Source organism: Mastacembelus armatus, chromosome 8 (genome assembly GCF_900324485.2).
Source record: "Mastacembelus armatus chromosome 8, fMasArm1.2, whole genome shotgun sequence".
NCBI classification, from domain to species: domain Eukaryota; kingdom Metazoa; phylum Chordata; class Actinopteri; order Synbranchiformes; family Mastacembelidae; genus Mastacembelus; species Mastacembelus armatus.
The window spans coordinates 20,262,035-20,281,527 of record NC_046640.1 but is presented as its reverse complement, the minus strand read 5'-3'; the positions used below and the strand labels follow the sequence as shown (position 1 = coordinate 20,281,527).

The 19,493-nt window shown below is 43.4% G+C and overlaps 1 protein-coding gene across 1 annotated transcript in view; it reads right to left on the bottom strand.

The window, feature by feature from the left end:
- Nucleotides 1–18,357, bottom strand: part of llgl1 (LLGL scribble cell polarity complex component 1) — a 31,465-nt gene extending 13,108 nt beyond the window's left edge. The window contains exons 1-7 of the mRNA XM_026324721.1: nt 17,973–18,357; nt 15,777–15,874; nt 3,990–4,071; nt 3,729–3,889; nt 3,433–3,579; nt 1,025–1,187; nt 481–616 (exon numbers count right to left, since the gene is read on the bottom strand). Coding sequence (XP_026180506.1) covers nt 481–616; nt 1,025–1,187; nt 3,433–3,579; nt 3,729–3,889; nt 3,990–4,071; nt 15,777–15,874; nt 17,973–18,053 — 868 coding nt within the window. The 5' untranslated portion in view covers nt 18,054–18,357. The remainder of the gene's footprint in view (nt 1–480; nt 617–1,024; nt 1,188–3,432; nt 3,580–3,728; nt 3,890–3,989; nt 4,072–15,776; nt 15,875–17,972) is intronic.
- Between the last annotated feature and the right edge of the window lie 1,136 nt (nt 18,358–19,493).

The following is a 19,493-nucleotide window of genomic DNA, read 5'->3' as shown; positions in this document are numbered from 1 at the left end:
AACTATAGACCTTAAGGGCCTTTTTCTGTTCACATAAATACCTCCAGTAGGAACTCTGGAGTAACGTAAGCCGACCGACATAAACATGTATCACTCTTTGTTCCTACTGTATTGAAAAGTATCTACTCCGAAGTAGAAGATGAAAAAGTCCCACAAAACAGCTATGGTTCTCAGTTCCTGTGGTGTAGAGAGACAAAAAAAGGGAACTTCCTCCAACAGTTCTAAGAACTATGAAAAAGTTCCTGCAGTCCTAAAGTGCCTATTGTGTAGATCCCTGCATAGTAACCACTAAGGATCCTGACTGAAAAGACCCCCATTACAGTAACAATGAATCCTGTCAGTCACAATATGTGACCAGACGTGGCTGATTTTGCCCTCGTCAAACACTGGACAGGTCTCATTTGATAAGACCCCCCCATCCTGACAACCGGACCCCAGTGTGCCTAAAACAAGTGTGTGTGCTGTGTACGTGTTTCTCACCATAAGGGATGGTGGAGGACGCTGGCTGGTGACTGTAGGTGTTGCCGCTGGTAACAGGCCACACAGAGTAGCCTCCATCGTTATGGGAACTGACAAACAAGCTTGCAGAGCGTTCCCACACCAGGCTCTCCAGCTGCTGCAGGGTGCACACATGTTTGTACAGGTTACACGGGGAGCAGTTACTGCAGCTAAAACACTAGTTATTGTATTAAGAGTCAACTGCATCTTTCAGCAGCTAATAGCTTGGTTCCCTCATATCTGGTGACTTGGTAGGCTGTTGGGAGTTAAGTGATGCTCATTTTGTCCGAATTTTGAATCGAGTACAAAGCTTTTATTTAGAAGCTCATTTTCAGATAATGTTCTTACTCTTTCAGGCTATTTCCTCTGCAACTCGTGTGTTAGTAAATACTAACATATCCAAACCATGTTGACAAAAAAACGTTACCATAACAAAATTTGATAAAGTTGTTAATTGTATATTGGGAAGACTGGCAGTAAAAAGGAACATAAATGTGCACTAAACTCTGCTCTGTAAACAAAGTACCTGCTTGCCCAGGAAGAGCTGATCAGCTTGACGGGCGCTAAGATCCCACAGGACCACCAGGCCTCGGCTGTAGCCGATCAGCACCTTCCCTGACTGCTGAGGATGTTCCTGAAGAGATTCCACCGGCCCTAAGGATTTTCCACACCTGTAGTCATCTGGCAGGCTGGAAAAACAAAACATTACCAATTATCCCACACACAGAATGTAACCTATCCTGCAGGTGATAAAGCAGAAATGCCTACAGGTCAAAGGCCTGCATCACTGCTGACCAATAAAATATTTAATACTGCGCAAGGTTAAAGGTGCACACAGTTAAAGCAACTCTTATAATCACTCAACATGACACTCAACATCATCAGCGACTGGAGATAGAAGCTAAGATTTTTTTTTCCCCATTCACCACCACCTGTTCACACCTCACCTCACACTTTGGGGTTTTGCTAAATCAACAATTCGGAAGAAAATGGTAGATCAACAAACTTAACTTCACACAAATTACACAAACTAAAGTAAAAATTCTTTGCAGATCAGTTTAAAACTACTTAAAAAAAAAAAAAAAAAAAAAAAAAAAAACTACTACAGTAGGCTGCTCTTCCAAAAACAACAACAACAGTGAAATAAACAAGCAGAGCTGAGCTGCTGGAGCTTGTGAACCAGACATTCCTCTGAAGCAATGGAGGAATGTGGAGCAGGACACACCCTCAAGATGACAGAGCATTCCCTCAGCAAAGGACAGGGAAAAGAGAGGGAGAGACGACGGGTGAAGAAAGGAGAGGAGGGAGAAAATGACACAAAACAAACAAACAGAGGGAAGAAAGGATCACAGCTTCCTGGGCTCTTTGCTGCAGATGAGGCAGAACCATCGCTGAAGAGATAATCAGCCTTTACACTCACACACACACAGTTTAAACTGCTTTGGTGGGGTTTACTGAGGAAGATCCTCTCCGGAAGCACAGAGGCAGAAACATTCCCAACAAAGGATTCCATTGTCTCTGTCTCCCCATGCACAAGTATTTTTAGGGAATCCAGCATCCTGCTGCAGAGTCTGGGTGATGAGCCTGTGTGTGTGTGTTCATGTGCACATTGGAGATTCAGCTGAAACACTTCCCCAACCGGAACACTGTGTTTTGGCAGCTGGTACAAAGCCTCACTGTCTAAAACCTCCCCTCCTTTGTGCGCGCGCACGCACACACACACACACACACACACACACACACACACACACACACACACACACACACACACACACACACACACACACACACACACACACACACACACACACACACACACACACACACACACACACACACACACACACACACCTTATCAGGGCTCTCGTTAGGCCTCAGTTCTACCCACTTCCCTAAACAAGCCTGGTTAATGAGGGCTTTGGCCACCCAGTCAGACAGTCGGCTCTGTGATACACAGCCAGATTATCAACACAGGAATGCAGCAGTGTGCTAAATTAAAAACTATACTTTCTAGAAACATTAAATGCCACACATAAACACATTATTGTCCATTATGTAGATTTGTGTATATTTCCATGATGAGGACACAGTTTAGCTGCCCCCCCCCCCTGCAGAGAAATCCCACTATAAGTCTTCATCTTGGTGATGGTGAGGATGTATTTGGTACTGCAGTTCCTCTTTTTGTGCAGTTCACCAGTGTTTGGGCATTTTATAAACTATGAGCCATTTCCTTTTGCCACATTATATAAGTTTGCAGTGGTTACAACTCAGCAGTTCCAGCAGTAGCTACATTAAATCCTGTTTACAATGGCAGCAAAGTGGATCAAATAGGCTTTAGCGTTAGGTTCAAAGTCATTCAAAGCTTAAAGTTAATTACAATAAATGTTCATGTCTAAGTAAACAACATCAAAGTTAACATCTGTGGGGAAAAGTTATTTATTGAGCATTTAAAACTCAGTTAATCTGTTTCATCAGGGCTGTATGTGTGTGTGTGTGTGTGTGTGTGTGAGATGATTAGATGTGATTGACAGTAGCAACAAAGTCCAACAACATCCCAGAACAGATGCCTCTGCGTCTGACTTCTGTGCTAGTTTGACAGATGAACGTAGCCATAGACAAGACATCAACATCAGTCCTCCTCTTTCTACTTTCCTGTTCTACTCTCTGACAGTGATCAGGAGATGTGGCTGTTCTCATGGTCCCTGAACCACACGGCGCTGACCTGCCTGCTGCTGCCAGGGTCATCTGGGATATTTGTCTCAGCGTGCATGTTTGTATGTGTGTGACCTGCTCAGCTGGAGCTGTGAGTGGAGGAAAGTGCAGTGTTTTGAGGGAAGACATACAGTGATGAGGAGGAGAGAATGAGGACAAAAGGGAATGACTAGAGTTTTAATATGATAAGCACTTAATTAAACTTCTAGGCGACAGTCTCACCTCTGTGTGATCTGATCCTGAAGCAGCGTCTGGTTGTCTTTTAGAGTGAGACTGGGTAGTTCCAGGAAATAGACGCCCCCTCCCTCTGTTCCAATGCAGAGCAGGTCACATGACCTCAGCAAGAGCAGGACAGTCACCCGGGTGGCGCTGGGAAGAAGAATAGGAGGAGGAGGAGGAGAAAAAGGAGGAAGAGTGAGGAGGACTGACCTCTTGACCTCTCAAGCTCCAAAATTCCCAATTCTTTTAGAAGGAAAAACATAAAAGATCTAAAAGCAGGCTCAACAGGGTCTATGTACCTGCAGCTCTCGATACCAGGTCTTCCTGGCAGGCTGTAGTTACCCACTTCCTGAAGTGAGACCATGCCCTCTCTCTTGACCCGTCCCACTTCCCTGGGGACCCCCGCCACCAGCTCCCACAGGTGAATTGTGTTGTCATCCAGCAGTGACAGCAGACGGCCCTATGACAGAGCAAGTAGCATATCATCATTACCACATTTTTACTCACTCTGTAGTAGGAGTCTTTATTTTGACACTTAATAATACTGTGATGCAGCTCACCTGCCCAGGCAGGAAAACGATCTGTGTGACAGCACTGGTGTCTCTGTGCAGTCCTGTGAACTCCACACCAGGGGCCCCATAGCTGCGAGGATCCCGTCAAGGAAAACACAACATGGCAACTTTTGCACTTGACAAGGATGAAACCAGATAATTTCAAAGTCAGCAGACACAGCTGGTCCTCAGTTCAGCTGTAGGTGATACATGTGCAAGACAAACAAAGCTGGGAGCTGATTCCAGTCTGCCGAATGCAATTTTGACATTTCTTTAGTGGGTGTAAACCCTTTTATTCTGTACAGCTGTGTCACTAGTGCAAAGAAGTAGATGTTTTTTTTTTTTTTTTTTTTTTTTTAATGTGTGTATCTCTATGTCTGAAACAGCATAACAAAAGGTACACATCAAAGACACAGCTGGGGAACATCTGCATGAGTCATTATTTTACATTTAAAACCACAGCTCTGATAATGTAATAAGATTTTTGACAGTTTGAATAAAGAAAGAATAAAGCAATGTAAACTCTTTCTGATATATGAATGAACACATTGCTGCAACCATTAGTCAGTTAATTAATTTGCTGGAAGAAAATGAATCAGCAGCAATTCGTCTAATTATTTGTTTCAGCCATTTTAAAGCAACAATCCCAAATACTTCCAGCTTTTCAAACATGAGGGTTTTCTGTCTTCTTATTATTATACAAGACACAAGAAGCATTTCTCACAACAATAAAGATCAGCAATAAAAGCAATTATTAGCTCCAGCCCTTTATAATAATATTTGCTATCACTGCATATATGTGCCAGCTCCACGGTCACACTGACTGCTGGAGGTTCCTGCATCAGGCAGGTTTAACAATTCCTCTGGAAACCTTACTCTCCACCTCCCTGTTCAACCTCCCTCTTATTCTCTCGTGACTCTCATAGCTGCAGCCCAGGACAGCATTTGTGTGTGTGAAGCACGTCTCCGACGCTGCCAGGGTAAGCAGTAAAAAGACTCCCAGCGTGGGTTCAAATATGCGTTACTGGTGGGATAAGAGAGTTCAGGAAGATTTTATTTCTGGCTGTGTGGAGCGTCATGAGCTCCACAATCCCAGAAAGCATGAGCATCATATTCTTCTACCTCTTCCAGTCATGACACACTTTATTTTGTACACTGTAAAACACCCCTTGATGGCAGAACAGGAAGGAAGCTCATTTTCTACATTAACAGTAAAACAGACGGCCGAACAACACACACCCAAATTAAACTAGCTGTTGTCTTTACATTTTAAGGGTTATATTGATGACCTTTGGTGTTGTTTAAAGGAAAAGCTTTGCACTTTATTATTTCACACTGTAAAATATGAAATATGACTCCCCTTCCCCCCGTAGCTACACCCGCTGTGTGCCCAGCGTTGTCAAGGAAACTGACTGTAGCATTCAGGGCCATTTAAATCCCCTTTCCCTCAGGGCTTTTCATTGGCTACAACATACGTCAGTCATCATTGACAAACAATGCGACTGGCTGATTTTACTGTCATTAGAAGTTGTCCTCTCCCCCTGGGTGGGATTTGCTCTGACTCGTGATTATCATTAGTTTCCGTACTTACTTACGCTTAAAAGCATAACAAACAAGTTTGATTGAGGCCTGATGTGCTTCACAGAAACTTGCTATGTCAATCTGTATTGAATAAACGGCGAAATCAACCGTAACACAAACCGGATTAAAACTTTTCATGAGGAGGACAATGGTTTTATGGATTTACTCAGGGACAACACGTCTTTTGGACTAAAAACATGGATGCACTATGTTCCCTGGATTCTAATGAAAAAAATAACATGCAACATGTGCAGTTTCAGTACATATATGGCTCTATACGTCAACAAAGGTAGGACGTGTCACATTGGAATATTTTCACTCTTGTTAAACATTAAGAAACTGTTGTTGCTGTGATAATTCAATCCTGAATTGCTATCTACCATTTGAATCGTGAGACTTTCTCCTTTCATTTAATACAAAGTTTGTTGGACTTTATTCAAATTTGTCCAACGATCTTTGGTAATAAATCTGGAAATACAATTTTGGTCCCAAGGGTGGGACCGGGGTAATTTAATGCCAAATATTTTTTAAATGGTGCCTCAAAGGCTTCAATCAGCCATAACTTTTCATGTCTGCTTTGTTTAATATTCATTAGCTCCTCACACTACACAAACCTTCTTCGACTTGTACTTCTTACAGTTTTTTTTGTAGATTTCCTTCAAAGCTATCTTTAGGAAATGTTGAAAATAGTGTTAATATAGAAAATGACTGGTATTATCATGTAATGTGGAGCCCCAAAGAGACACACCAGCAGGCAGAGAGGAATATCTTAAAGCATCCCTGCTTCCTTTCTTCAAAACATCACCCCTTGAGTTATAATTAAAACGTGTGACTGGGAGAAGAGTTAAAACTGTTAATTGTGAGCTGAACCAGAACAAACATACTGGTTAGGTGTAATAGCAGGGAAGAAATTAGAGCGCTATAGCAAAGCTCATAGTAATTATCAAGACCAGATGACGCAGCTGCTTAAAACCACCGCTCTGTGTGTGTGTGTGTGTGTATAAAATCAGCAGCCATCTTCAGAGTCCTCCCTTTGTTAGTCCAGTAAATGAAGCAGAGCTGATAAAATAAAGACTACCCTCAAGAACTGTGACGCCATGTACACAACTACAGGCTAAATCTGGATAAACGGTGAATTAGCACACACCCACTGGCAACTACACACACACAAGCGAGCAATACTGTCACACTTTAGCACACCGCTTACATAAGCCTGTAGGAATGTGGATTAATATGCACAAAACAGGAGGAAATAAGAGTTCCCATGTTTGCATATGACTGTTCAGTCTGGGTTTCTTAATTCCTATAATTCTCAGGTTTATTCCATATTTTAACTCTGCTGCCTCTCTGTCCTATTCAACAAGAGCTGTCTCCAAAACCAGTTACTTTAACTTCCACCTTCTTCATCCCTCTACTCTGTATGATGCCTTCTCTTTTCAACAACTTATTAAGGCTGTGATTAGAGAAAAGGTTGCCATAATTCTTCATTTCTATCCCATTCGCCTTCTCAAACCATTTGCTTTCCCCCCAGGCCTCCTTTGTCTCCTTTCGCAGCATCATCTTCCTTCTACCTCATCCCAGGCTCCTCTTTCTTCGCCTCAACTCCCTCCTTACTCGTTCCCTCCCTAGAGGCCCAGAGTCATACCAGCATTCCTTCAGTGTTGTCACTTCCTCTCCCCGGGTTTTCTTCACTGCAGAAACTCTTGCTGCAGACAGCTGGGAATGGAGGTCTAAGAGGAACACTCACTCATCAGTCACGCACCATAAGCCTAGTTAGGAAGGGAGACTAAGCTAAGCTAATAATGAGTTGCATCAACCTTCATATCTCTCAGCAAGAAAAACAAAAAAGTCAAACTGCTGCTTTAATATAACGACAGCAAGAACATTGACTTAACAGTGAAACTTCAAGTGCAAAATGCTGCAAACAGTTGTGTTAATAATAGATAAGATGTGCAAAACAATCCGAACAGGAAAGTGACACACACAAACATAAATGAAACAGCTGTGCTGCTGTTCACCAAAGATAGAAGCGAGAAAACTGACAGGGAGATAAGTGCAGAGAGTCTGACAGCTGTATAAAAGAGATCAGAGCGAATGAGAAGAGATGAAAATCTGGAGTTATGATAAACTGATGGCCACAGCTCGTTCATCACAAATTTATTCAGCAAACCCCCTGCCCAAAGCTAAGCAGCCTGTGCACAGAAAAAGAGGGCAAAGGAAGCTGTCGGTGCAATGAGAAGAACATAAAACCACCAATTACTATTTAAGACCATGTCGGAGCCTTGACTCTTGGCTGGTCTGTAGCACCTCTGACAGGAACCAGGAACAAGGCAACCACCATCTCCAATTTCTAACTTTCAACAACCCAGAGAGCTGCAGTGAAAAGCATTTATTGCTAAGAAGGAGAACATGTTAATGTGTCTGTGTGTGTGTGTGTGTGTGATGAGGACAAATGAAAAAACTAAAAGCTCAACAGTTGTACATGGTTCACAGATCACACACATTACAGATCCTGGTCCTGGTGATGTCAGAGGACAGCTGGTGGAGGGATTCCTCGTGATAATGTCATCACTCCTCACTGGGGGCAGCTGTAGATGGAGTCCCTCGTTATTAGTTTGCGTGTGTCCTCTGATTTAAGCTGCCCCCCCCCCATGGGATCAGCTCACTGACCCGTATTACAGTTAAAATGTGTAAATGTGTCGCCCTTCCTCCATCTCTCTGCAACTACCCAGGCTGTCCTCTTACATACATAAACCTGACAGTATGTACAGCAAAATTTACAGAAACACAAACATCCAACTGTGTCAAATCTGCTCCCAGTCTACAGTCAGCTCTGTTCAACTATGAAACCTTAACCCCATGAGTATTTACATGATCAGCTAGCAGCTAAAAGGCTGGTGCACATGGACACACAGACAAATGTAAAGAGCACAGCCATGCTAGCAGCCCTGTGAGTCTGCACTTGCACCACCTCGTTTAGTTTAAGCTGTAATTATGAGCAGCCAAGTGGGAAAAACCATTAACATCACCCTCTGTCTTGTAATTCAGAGATATTGGGAAAAGTGACAGCCCCACTTGGTTAAAAACAACTACAGACATGTAAACAAACTGTTGACGACAAACACACCACAGCTGGCAGCAGCAGCATCATATTAAGATCCAAAATTAACACCAACACAACCGATTCATATACAGGAGCTATGTATACTGGTTTCACTTGGCAGCAAACTGCTGCAAATACAGGAGGATATTTATCAGGTGTGAGTACAAGGCTGGAACAAGGTGTTAGGTCACTGAAGTTAATAAGGTGTGTTTTTCTTTTTCTTGTCTGTTCAGAAATGAAAAGTTTGATGATGAGAAGAAAATGTCTGGTGAAATATTTCAGTCTGGAACAAAGAGGTAAAGCTCATCATTATAGTGATGTTACCGTCACAGAAACACTCCACTTTTAACAGAGACTGACAGGTTCCATCTTTACTTGGTCCGTTTATACTTTAGATAAACACAAAGGACTGATAGATCAGTCATTTCAACACATGACGTGAAGATATGCTTTAAATTTAGGTTTCATGGATTAAAAAAAAAAAAAAAAAAAAAAAAAAGAACAGATGAAAGGAACTGCAGCAAATTCTCAGGATGCCTCGGCAGGAACATCAGAGGCTTCTTCCACAGTTGAAACACACACACACACACACACACAAGGCTAAATAAGTCCAGTCCAAAACCTGGAAACACTGACTCAAAGCTGTAATTCAAAGGACTCCTCAACCCAATTTTGAAATGAAAACTGAAAGCACTAATAAAAAGAAACAACAGAAGCAGCAGGGACACATTTAAAATCTGTGGATAAACAATGATGGGGTTTTGAAATACATGTTCATAAAGTTCCTTTAAAGGCCCATAAAGAAAAATGCACTAAACATACAAAACGTAAACCTTTGAGCGACACTAGTGCACCAGTGCTGACTGTGCACATGGAAACCATTTATCAAACCTGCATGTTCTGATTGTATAACACACAGATTTGCTGCGACACCAACCAGAGAACCTGAAATGCACACAAAGGAGGCCTACAGTAACTCATGAATCACTGTCTCTTCCTCACACACACAAGCAACTGTCCAGCGATGCAGAGAGCGAGCGTTAGCAAGGATAAAGCGATTTCACGGTCTGAATACACACAAACAGAAGGTATTGTCCTTCATGCGGACACAGACAACAGCCAGCGCACCCACAACACACATGAACAAGAAGATAGGGATGGACAGGAAGGAAAGACGAACCAAATAAACTCAAGAATGAGTGCACAAGTTTGACCACAGGCAGAAAGAGAATAAGACACTCTAGGCCTGAGAAGAGTTCAGAGAAAGTTTGAACTCACACTCCAGGAAACATAAATCGATTACACTCAAAACCTCCTGAGGAATCATCTGTGAACATGTTCACCGACTCCCTTTCCTCCCTACAGACACAATCACTAACCCTGCTGACGTCTGGCAAAAGGCAGTCTACATGAAGACAAGCCAAACAACTCCACCCACCCACTAGAGGAACAATCCCGTCTCATTTGCATCCTCTCCTTCAGCTAGTACCTCAACACCTCCCACACTCCTCTTTCTGTCCCACTCAGTCAGTGCACGCTCGCCCAGACACCACAGGGGTCCACCCTGAGGGAGCTGACGTTACGTGACTGTCGGGCAGCACAACATTTATCTGGAACGCCACAAACACCGACCAGAGAGGAAGAGTTGTAATAACCGTGTGATCACTACAATGACTGAACTGCAGCTGTCACATTACACAAGAAGGAAAAACTCATCATCCCTCCCCACTGCTCTAAACATGAAATATTTCAGATATTAAATGACGCTCACAGCCACAGGAGAAACACTGTTTCTGAGTAGGAGGTTTAGGATCATGTTCTCACAGGATTTGGCTCGAATCAAGCCCCAAGTCCTGTAGGCCGATGCAAAAGTGTTGAAGCAACTTTTGTGGGCCAGCTGGTCACAAACTGAAAGCCAAGTACAGTCCATCACTGAAACCTCTTAACTGGATGGCGGCTCTGAAAAGTTCAATCTGTACAGTACTAACCTCAGCAATAACCTCAGGTCAGTTCTAATGAGTAAATGTTAACATGCCAACACTGGGACAATAATTCTAGGACTTTTAACGATTTTGTACTTGGCAAAATCCGATTTGTTGTTTTTTTAAATTCTCATGGTGTGTTAAACCTAGAGGTCCTGGAAAAACAGGAACACTGTGGGATTGTTAGCACAAAGTGCCATGGACTGGTTTTGTTGCTCAACTCTGGAAGCTTTGAAGGCACAAGCGTAAAGAATCACAATCGCTGCCACACACAAATGTTTCTTGGTGCTTCTGCCTTATTTGTCCTTGTACACACAGTTTAGTCCAGTGCTCCTCTGTGGACAGGCTGCTATGATGTGTGTATGTACAAAACACTACGTAATGCATTGCTGCAATTATACTATACTGGAATTTGTAAGGTCAAGTTGTACCAAGGAGGTAGTTTGGGCAGAATTATTGAATTGAAGATGTAGGTAGCAAGCAAGCTTCTATTTAGCTGTTTCAATCTACGCAGCCACTTTACCCACATACACACAGACCCTGCAGAAAGATGCTGCCAAACAGGCAAGTGGGTGTGTGTGTCCATTCATCCCTAAGTGTGTATACAGTGGATGAAGGGGTGAGACTGAGGAGGAGGTCAGCACAGACCAAACGAAAGACCAGAGAGACAGACGAGGGTGAACATCAATGAGGAACAAGTTACAGGCGGAGGAACGAGTGACAGAGAAAAACAAAAAGAGAAAGGGAGGAGAAAAACAAAAAGACATGAGACAGGAGCTAAATGTAAACGAAACGATGTGCAGTGAGAGTAACAACTATCGATCTAAAGGGAGCAGAGATTAGGCAGCATGTGGGTGAGAGAAGAAACGAGGAGGACGACGACAACAACGGTTGAATCAGTCTGTATCTTCAGCTCCTTGACTTGTTCCACACATTTAAGTACCGACTTAGTTTCAGTCCAAACAAGCAAAAAGATCACAATGTGATATTACGCAGTAGTTTCTCCACAGATGATTCAGCAACACAGACCACAGTCTGTGCAGCTGAGCATGAAAAATTAATGTGAGAAATCAAAGGAGATGCAGCTGCAATAAAACTGAAAGGGAAACAAGTGGCAGCAACAAGCTCCCTGGGAATTCACAGGCTTTCACCACAAACTACCCAAGTTTCATAGAAACAACACAAGACTCCTGATGCTTGTTGTCTGAGTCGACTCTACTAAGGAAATAAGAAGATCAATTTTCTCCTGAATTTCAGGGAAAATTCAGACTTTAACACAATGACATCAACAAACAGAGCTGGTCATAGGTCACAGTAGCTACAAACCTACTGCCGCCTTTGTCAAGAAATGCGAAAAAAAAAAAAAAAGACAAATATTTAAGAAAGCCCCAGACGGCACAGGCAAACACCTTTATCCTCTGGGAGATAAGACAGGAGGAATCCGTAAAACACAGGGTGAGCACACAGGATGCCAGACACACAGCTGCAGCACACACATCAAAGCTCTGCAGTGTGTCTGTGTAAATATTAACACGTCCTCTGCTGGATCACCAACACCGAAGTTTCAGGGTCACAAAGTGTGTGACTGAGCACATACGGGTCTGGGTCCAGGTAATATCACAGCCCAGGTTCATACAGTTTTGCTTTTTGGCCCTGAACAGTGGAACAGCCAAAAAAAAAAAAAAAAAAAAGTAATGACCTTTGTTTTTAAATTTAGGGTAACTGGGTTTATTTTCATTTCAGCTCGACAATCGTTTTAATTTGTCCTGTAGAGCATTTTGAGCTGCGTCTTTGCATGAAAGATGCTATAAACAGATGCCCGTGTTTCAAGGAGGCACTGAAACATATAATCTTTTCACATTTTTTACCCCAAACTGATCCATTTCCACCAACAAACGCTGCTGTCTGATGTGCTGAGCTGCCGACTTTTAAAAACCCTCTAATCTGCAGGCACTTCTCATCCCGGGGAACTGAGCTGGTCGTCTTGGAAACCAATTCAAAAGCTTCTTTTATTAAAACTAGACTCAGCAACAAAGCTCTTACTCACCCAATCCACACACACACACACACACACACACACACACACACACACACACACACACACACACACACACACACACACACACACACACACACACACACACACACACACACACACGGAGGGAGGGTTAACCCAGGGCAGCACAACATGCATTCCACAACAGGAGACAGACTTCTGGAGATCGCCCCACAGCCCCCCACACACGATGTGTCGACATACACACATACACAAGAAAAAAAAAAACAAAAAACTTCCACACCACATTGTCCCCTTCCCTCTGCCGAGCCCCAGTCTGTGGTCGAAGCAGAAACTCTCAGGGCGTAATACGACTCTGCCTTTACAAACACGCGGAGACGGAGAAAAAGGAAAGAAACAAGTGAGAAACTTGAGTGAGAGACAGAAAAGACAGACAGCATGCCAACACAGAAAACAGAGGGTCCAACCAAAAAATAATAATTTTCGATTTTCCACTCCTCCTTTTGTAACGGAGTGAAAACACTCTACTCTACCAGGCACTGCTCAGCGTGTGAGAGCAGAACCACACATCTGGCACTGCTGCTCAAAGCACTAACAGGTATGTTGGCAACCACGTCCAGGTCAAACCCGAGTCAGTGAGTCTCCGAGATTATCAGGGAACGTGGACACACACGGACACAATAAGAAACATTTGGTTAAAATAAACGTTCGTGCTCAGAACAAAAACTAACTGTTAGTGTTGATTACTGAGTGTTCAGGAATTTTTTTTTTTTTTTTCCTTCAGGAGAAACACAAAAACATTTTCGGTTCCAGCTCCTGAAATGGATTTGCTGCCTGTATTACGACTGTAAGCTGAATAAGGTTCTGGACTCTAGGTCAGACAGGACAAGCTATTTGAAGACACAGTCTCCCAGAAATTATAATCTGCATTTTTTTTCCCACTTTTGCTTTTTAAAGACCAACGGATTCATCCCAATGGCTGAATAATCAAACACAAAAACAACTAACACTAAAAATCACTTTTCCTGCTGTGTGTTATTTCAAAGATGGCTGAACAAAAGTTGATTTTAGAGGCCCAAAGAAGTGAAACCTTTTAAGCAGACTCTGCCACACTCAGGTGTTTCCATGATCTGTTCACCACGTTAGCATTAGAAGGCCGACTAAACAACAGAAACAGCTCTCTGCATAACACACGTCAGCAAAAACACGGCCTCCAAACACGATCACACAGTTGAATCAACATTTCTCTCTGCAACAGTCAGGAAATAAATTTGAACACTAAAACCTTCAAGAGGGAGAATTTATTGCAGGACTATCAGATTGGACTGTATTAGATTTACTTTGGTGGATCTATGAAACTGGCTGCATGCACACGCTCACTTTCAGAAATTCCAACAGCAGCTGGGACCCTGTTAAAAAGCCGCCTGACTATCTTGCAGTATCAGTCATTGTGTGAGAGTAGGTACAACCACACAGTCGAGCTATTTTCTCCCCCCCCTCCTCCAACTCTTCCTCCATCCATCTCCCTCTGGGGTAAAGTGCCTGGTACCACCAGTCCCTCTCTCTCCCTCTCTCTCTGAACACTGCATCTCAAAGAGCTGATTCTCCAGTGTAATGCATCAGCACACACACCAATGACTGTTCAAATAGCGTCTCAATAACCATCTAACTACACAGATGGTACGATCGTAACATATAAAACCAAACACGGACGTGCTCGTGTTCATAAACCCCGTTAGGTGCTCTTCACCGCCGCTTGTACAAACCAAACATGAGGAAAAGCAACACAGGAAACACTGGATGCTTGAACAGAAACACCTGGTGGATCAGAAACAGAGGGACAACCTGCCTGCAATAAAACAAGCAGAAGCGTCACAGTAATAAGGACAGAGCTGGCAGCCGTGGAGAGATCAACAGCTTGTCACAGAGTTGTGACATGTGGACAGTGCATTAGACTCTGAGCTGCTGGAATTTTTGACACCACTGACACTCTGAGCCAGAATATGGCTTTGTCGCAATGCATGTCATGAGCCAAGCCAATACTCATTTCCAAAACAGCTTGACTCAATGTTCCAACTCATCCTGTGTTGCTCAATCAGACACGGCCCCTGCAGCAGCACTGCCGGGTTGGGGGTTCCAGTCCCATTGAACACAGACTCACAAACGCATTAACGCAATCTGCCGAATAACATATGCAAAGACCATGATGACGTTATTGTCTCTGCAGGGGTCTGGTGACAACATTATGGGACAGAAAGAGTTAAAACACATGATCATGAGCAGCAAACAAACCACATTTTGACCACGATTGTATAGGAGGACTGTGTGTTCACGCTACTTCTGTCAGTACTGAGAGTCTCACTGCAAAATGCATTTACACAGTACAGCTTCAGTAATTCTCATGCTTGCCTCCAACTCTGAAATCCATGCTTTGTTTACAACATATTTTTCTACTTTCTAGCAAAGATTTAGTTAAATTACGATGATGTTATTACAACCCATTGGAATAACCTCCACAACTCTGAAAATAAACTGCAGAAAAATGAACCAGTTCTCTGGTATTGTCAGTCCAGTAGGAAATGGAAGAGCAGTCGTCTCCACTTCAGTGGTGCAGACAGTGCAACTTCCCATGAAGACAAACATCACACACACAGCAGCTCTGCACAACTGATGTTACATAAACAGCTCTGCTGCAGATACAGCTGAACAGGTTTTTCCTCAAAATTCATGCAGTGATGTGCGGCGGGCGCCACCAAAGCGAGAAAAACAACAGCAGCGTAAGAACAAGGCAAACACAGAACACAACTTAGCTCAAACAGACTCAGAGAAACAGGTTTAAAAAAACCAAATGAGTCCAAATCTTACACTGAAGAACATGAAATCATAAGAACGTGGGAAAGACACTGTGCTGTCTCTGTGCTGCAGAGCTGAGGGAGACACACAGAGCTGCACTTCTAGAGACGCAAACTGACGACACTGCAATTCAATGCACTGATGTCACCGATTCTCACACTCGGCTGTAATTATATAAGATTAAGACTGTATCTGCTGGATATTACCGTGATGAGTGTGTCAGCCTTACTGTGAGCAATGGTGCTGATGATGAAGGATACACTTTGATGGCTCCCGACTTTGTGCCGATAGCCATAAGTTGCAGCTTGGGGTCGAAGGCCAAAGCGCTGGGCTGATGTGGGAACCCATGTTCCACGGTCTGCAGGAGAAGAACGGGCAGAGAAACAGAAAAGACAAAACAAGAAGAACACAGTTAAGATTAACAGAAGGCAGTGATTTATTTTTCTGACATTTTCACCAAAATACACCCTGCTGTGCACGTGTGTGTGTGTGTGCGTCTGCCTGTCAGACTGTAGGGAGGCGCCTGAAAGGGAAATCTCCCTTAATAAAGTTAGAGGAAAGCTCTTTCGGAGCACTGACTGCAGCATAGCTGCTTCATTGTGACGCTCCATGGGTCCTGTTAAATGAGATTAACATAAATTCACAGCTTCTCCTTCTGATCGTGTGAGGAGAAGCCGAAACAGCTGAGAAAGCGTTTCAATTCGCAGACAGAAACCCACAGCAAAACAGGTAGAGGGGTCTCATGAAGTGAAACATTAACTGAAACTATCTTTAAAAGTGCCGACCTGATTACACATCAAAGCGTCGCTCCTGTTGAGAAACCAGCTCCGCGATATGTTCGGGAGCTGCCACAGTGCAACAAACAGTTTGTTGGACTTTAAACATTAAGGCACAGATGTGAAAACGCTCGGCTACACCGGGAAAACCTGCACGAACGTCTCACCACCTACACACTCCGCTGCTGTCAGAAGCATCTGCTCCGTGGGCGCCGGCAGCAACAAGTAGTCGATCGAAAGAAAATTCAAGCCACAGCTTTTACCAAAACGTCCAAAATTTAAATACTGCAAATAAAGTAAAATGATTAATAATGAAATTAAATCATTAGTTACATATCCATGAGCTTAAGAATCAACTAATGTCCATTTGCTTTAATCAAATCTGATGATTTGCTGCTTTCATACATCATTTTGATCCTGTGGGAAATCACAGCAGGTACTTCCCACTCTCATCTAACCTTTTATTGATTAGTCTAAGAAAATAATCAGCACATTAATTGATTAGGAAAATCATTTTCACTTGCAGCCCAAGATAAGAGAGTGTTTTTTGGTATGACAAGGTTAGTGATGAATAAACAGCAGCTTCAAGGACATGCAGGTGCGTTTTCCTCGTACTAGTTATACAGTAACGCAGTTTTTCTGAATAATCGGGTTCATGGTGTCGAGTTTTCAACATCAAAAGGTCTGAACAAACCCGCTCCCTGGAACACTCTGCTCTACTTTCTGAGCGTGCAGACAGACCTCGGCCTCACCTGACCCGGGTTCAAGGCCACAGCAGCAGCCAGTTTGTCTTTGGCCGGGGGGCCTGTTTAAAGTGCACATGCACCCTGGTGGCCAAAGCTGCAGCACTGTCCAAACACATCACCTGCAAGCTGATATCTGATACGCACAATTATCAATACGTTCCTGACACTTGGCAAAACGGTGTCGCTGTCTACTTTTAGGTTCCCACCAGTTTAGCAACAGTGGTCGAGGTGACAGATTACTGAAAGTGGATCTGTAATGTGCTCAGGCCAGGAGCTCTTAAATAGATCTCAGCCCTGGCCAGAGGGGAAGGGCGTGCATTACCTGCAGGATGCTGAGATCCACAGGACGTGAACTTGTTTATATCCATGTGGATGTTGACAGACACACACACACACACACACACACACACACACACACACACAGAGACAGATCCTGCAAGCTGTGGCATCGCCATCTTGATCAATAATTGAAATATAGGGCACCCAGTAACTCACATGGGGCGTCAAAGTGCTGCAACAGAGACCAATCTTGTTAATCTGAAGCCCAGTAATCCCCAGCCCTGACATAATCTGCTGCTGGTTAATTACAGCAGCGTTAGAGCTGCAGGGATAAGTTTCCCTGGTCCACTTTGAACGCGGGCCTGGTCTGGGTGGAAGCCAATTAACGCGCCGTGAAAACAAGAGAGCAGCCCCGCACACACATCAACGCAGCGCCCCGCACGCTGGCGCCCGTGGGGTTTTTCAGCTCCTTTGTGTTTGCAGCTGGAAAACCAGGACGCAGCGGAGCAGCCGGGCCAAACGCTGCAAGGACTTCAGACCTGGTCCAGTTTTTAAAGAGACTGTTTTTAGTTTTGGGGAGCAGAGAGGAGGAGGAGAAGGGGGAAATCCTCTCTCTCTCTCTCTCCCTCCCGCTCCTCCTGTCCCGTTACTTTACCTTGTTGAAGGCGAAAAGCTCCTGTTTTATCTTCTCCCTCTGCGGGTCGGTGCCCTGCCGACGGAACCGAAACTTCATCATCTTGAAGCCGGGCAGCGTGGAGGCAGGACCGCGGGGCACGGAGAGGAAAACACGGAGGTGACGACCGGGGCTTCTCGGCGGTGCTAAGCTAGCTAACCGACTAGCCCATGCAGCCTGGAAGCGGGGCTGCGACGCTGCTGCTGCGGCTCTCCTCCCTCCTCTGCCTCCTGGTGCTGCTTAGGTCGCGGTGGGTTTGACCACAGAGCCCCCTCCTCCCGGTTCACACGGACCCCAGGGCTGGGAACCAATGGGGGCGAGGAAATCTGCGAGCAATTAGCCGGAAACGCCCCCACAGCCCTGCACTCCGGAGGGTGGCGTTCGGTTTGTAGCACGGGGCGCACAGGTTCCAGAGCTCACGCGTATGAGTCAACATCCAGCGATAAACGGCGCGTCCGCTACATGAAATGAAACGATCACACAGTAAACGCAAAAGTGAACTTTGAATTTAACATTTTGAAGTTGGTTTAAATTTAAAGGGAATTAACTTTTACTAGATATTGTAATTTTGTTTAGTACATTTTTAGATAAGGCAGATTTTATGAAGCTAAATATGTTTCTTATCTTCCACATTTTTTAATTTTATGGAGAAAATGTTGAAGCTGACCACTGCTTCTCTAACATTCATACACTGTTTTCTGTGTATCTTTAATTAATGCTTTTTTAAAAAATGTTATTCCCTTTTCTCTTTAGATTTATGCTTGTTATAAATGTTTAAACAATAAATCCACACCATATTACTTTATGCTATAAACTTTAATATACAAACATTTGCATTAGGTATTTAATGTACAGCAGCTACTTACAAAAATATGTACACTGTGTAATATATAATAAAATAACTTCTTAGTGCAATGTGTTCGTGATGTGGCTTCAGCTTTGTTTTCCCAGATGTTTCTTTGAATTCATGACAGGAAAAAAATATTTTATTTTGTGGCCTGTTCTTGTGGCTGCTTCCTTTTATTTTAATTTTAAATCACCCTAACCTCATTTTTTAAAGTATTATGTCAAAATACAGGCATGCACAAATATTAATGGGAAGATAAAGGTAGATTTAAATTTGCTGGGTTTTCATTTCTTACAGTTTCTTCTATCACAGCAGGGCCTTTAACCCTTGTACAGGGCAAAAGCACAATTATTTTAGTTCAGTGTTCCCCAAGGATGAAGGCTGATCAAATCATACTATTCTGCTGAAGTGGGCAAGTTAAAGTTAATTAAAGAGGATTGATCCATTATAGTCTCAGCAGGTCCATACTGATATACTGGGTGTGCATATATCACACAGGAGGATGAGTGAACTAAACACGCCTAGAGCTGAAATTATTAGTCAATTTAATAATCAATTACCCAAAATAAAATTAATTGGCAACAATTTTTAGAACTGATCATCATTTAAGTCAGTTCTCAGTAAAAAATGTCACAGATTTACCTCCAGCTTCTCAA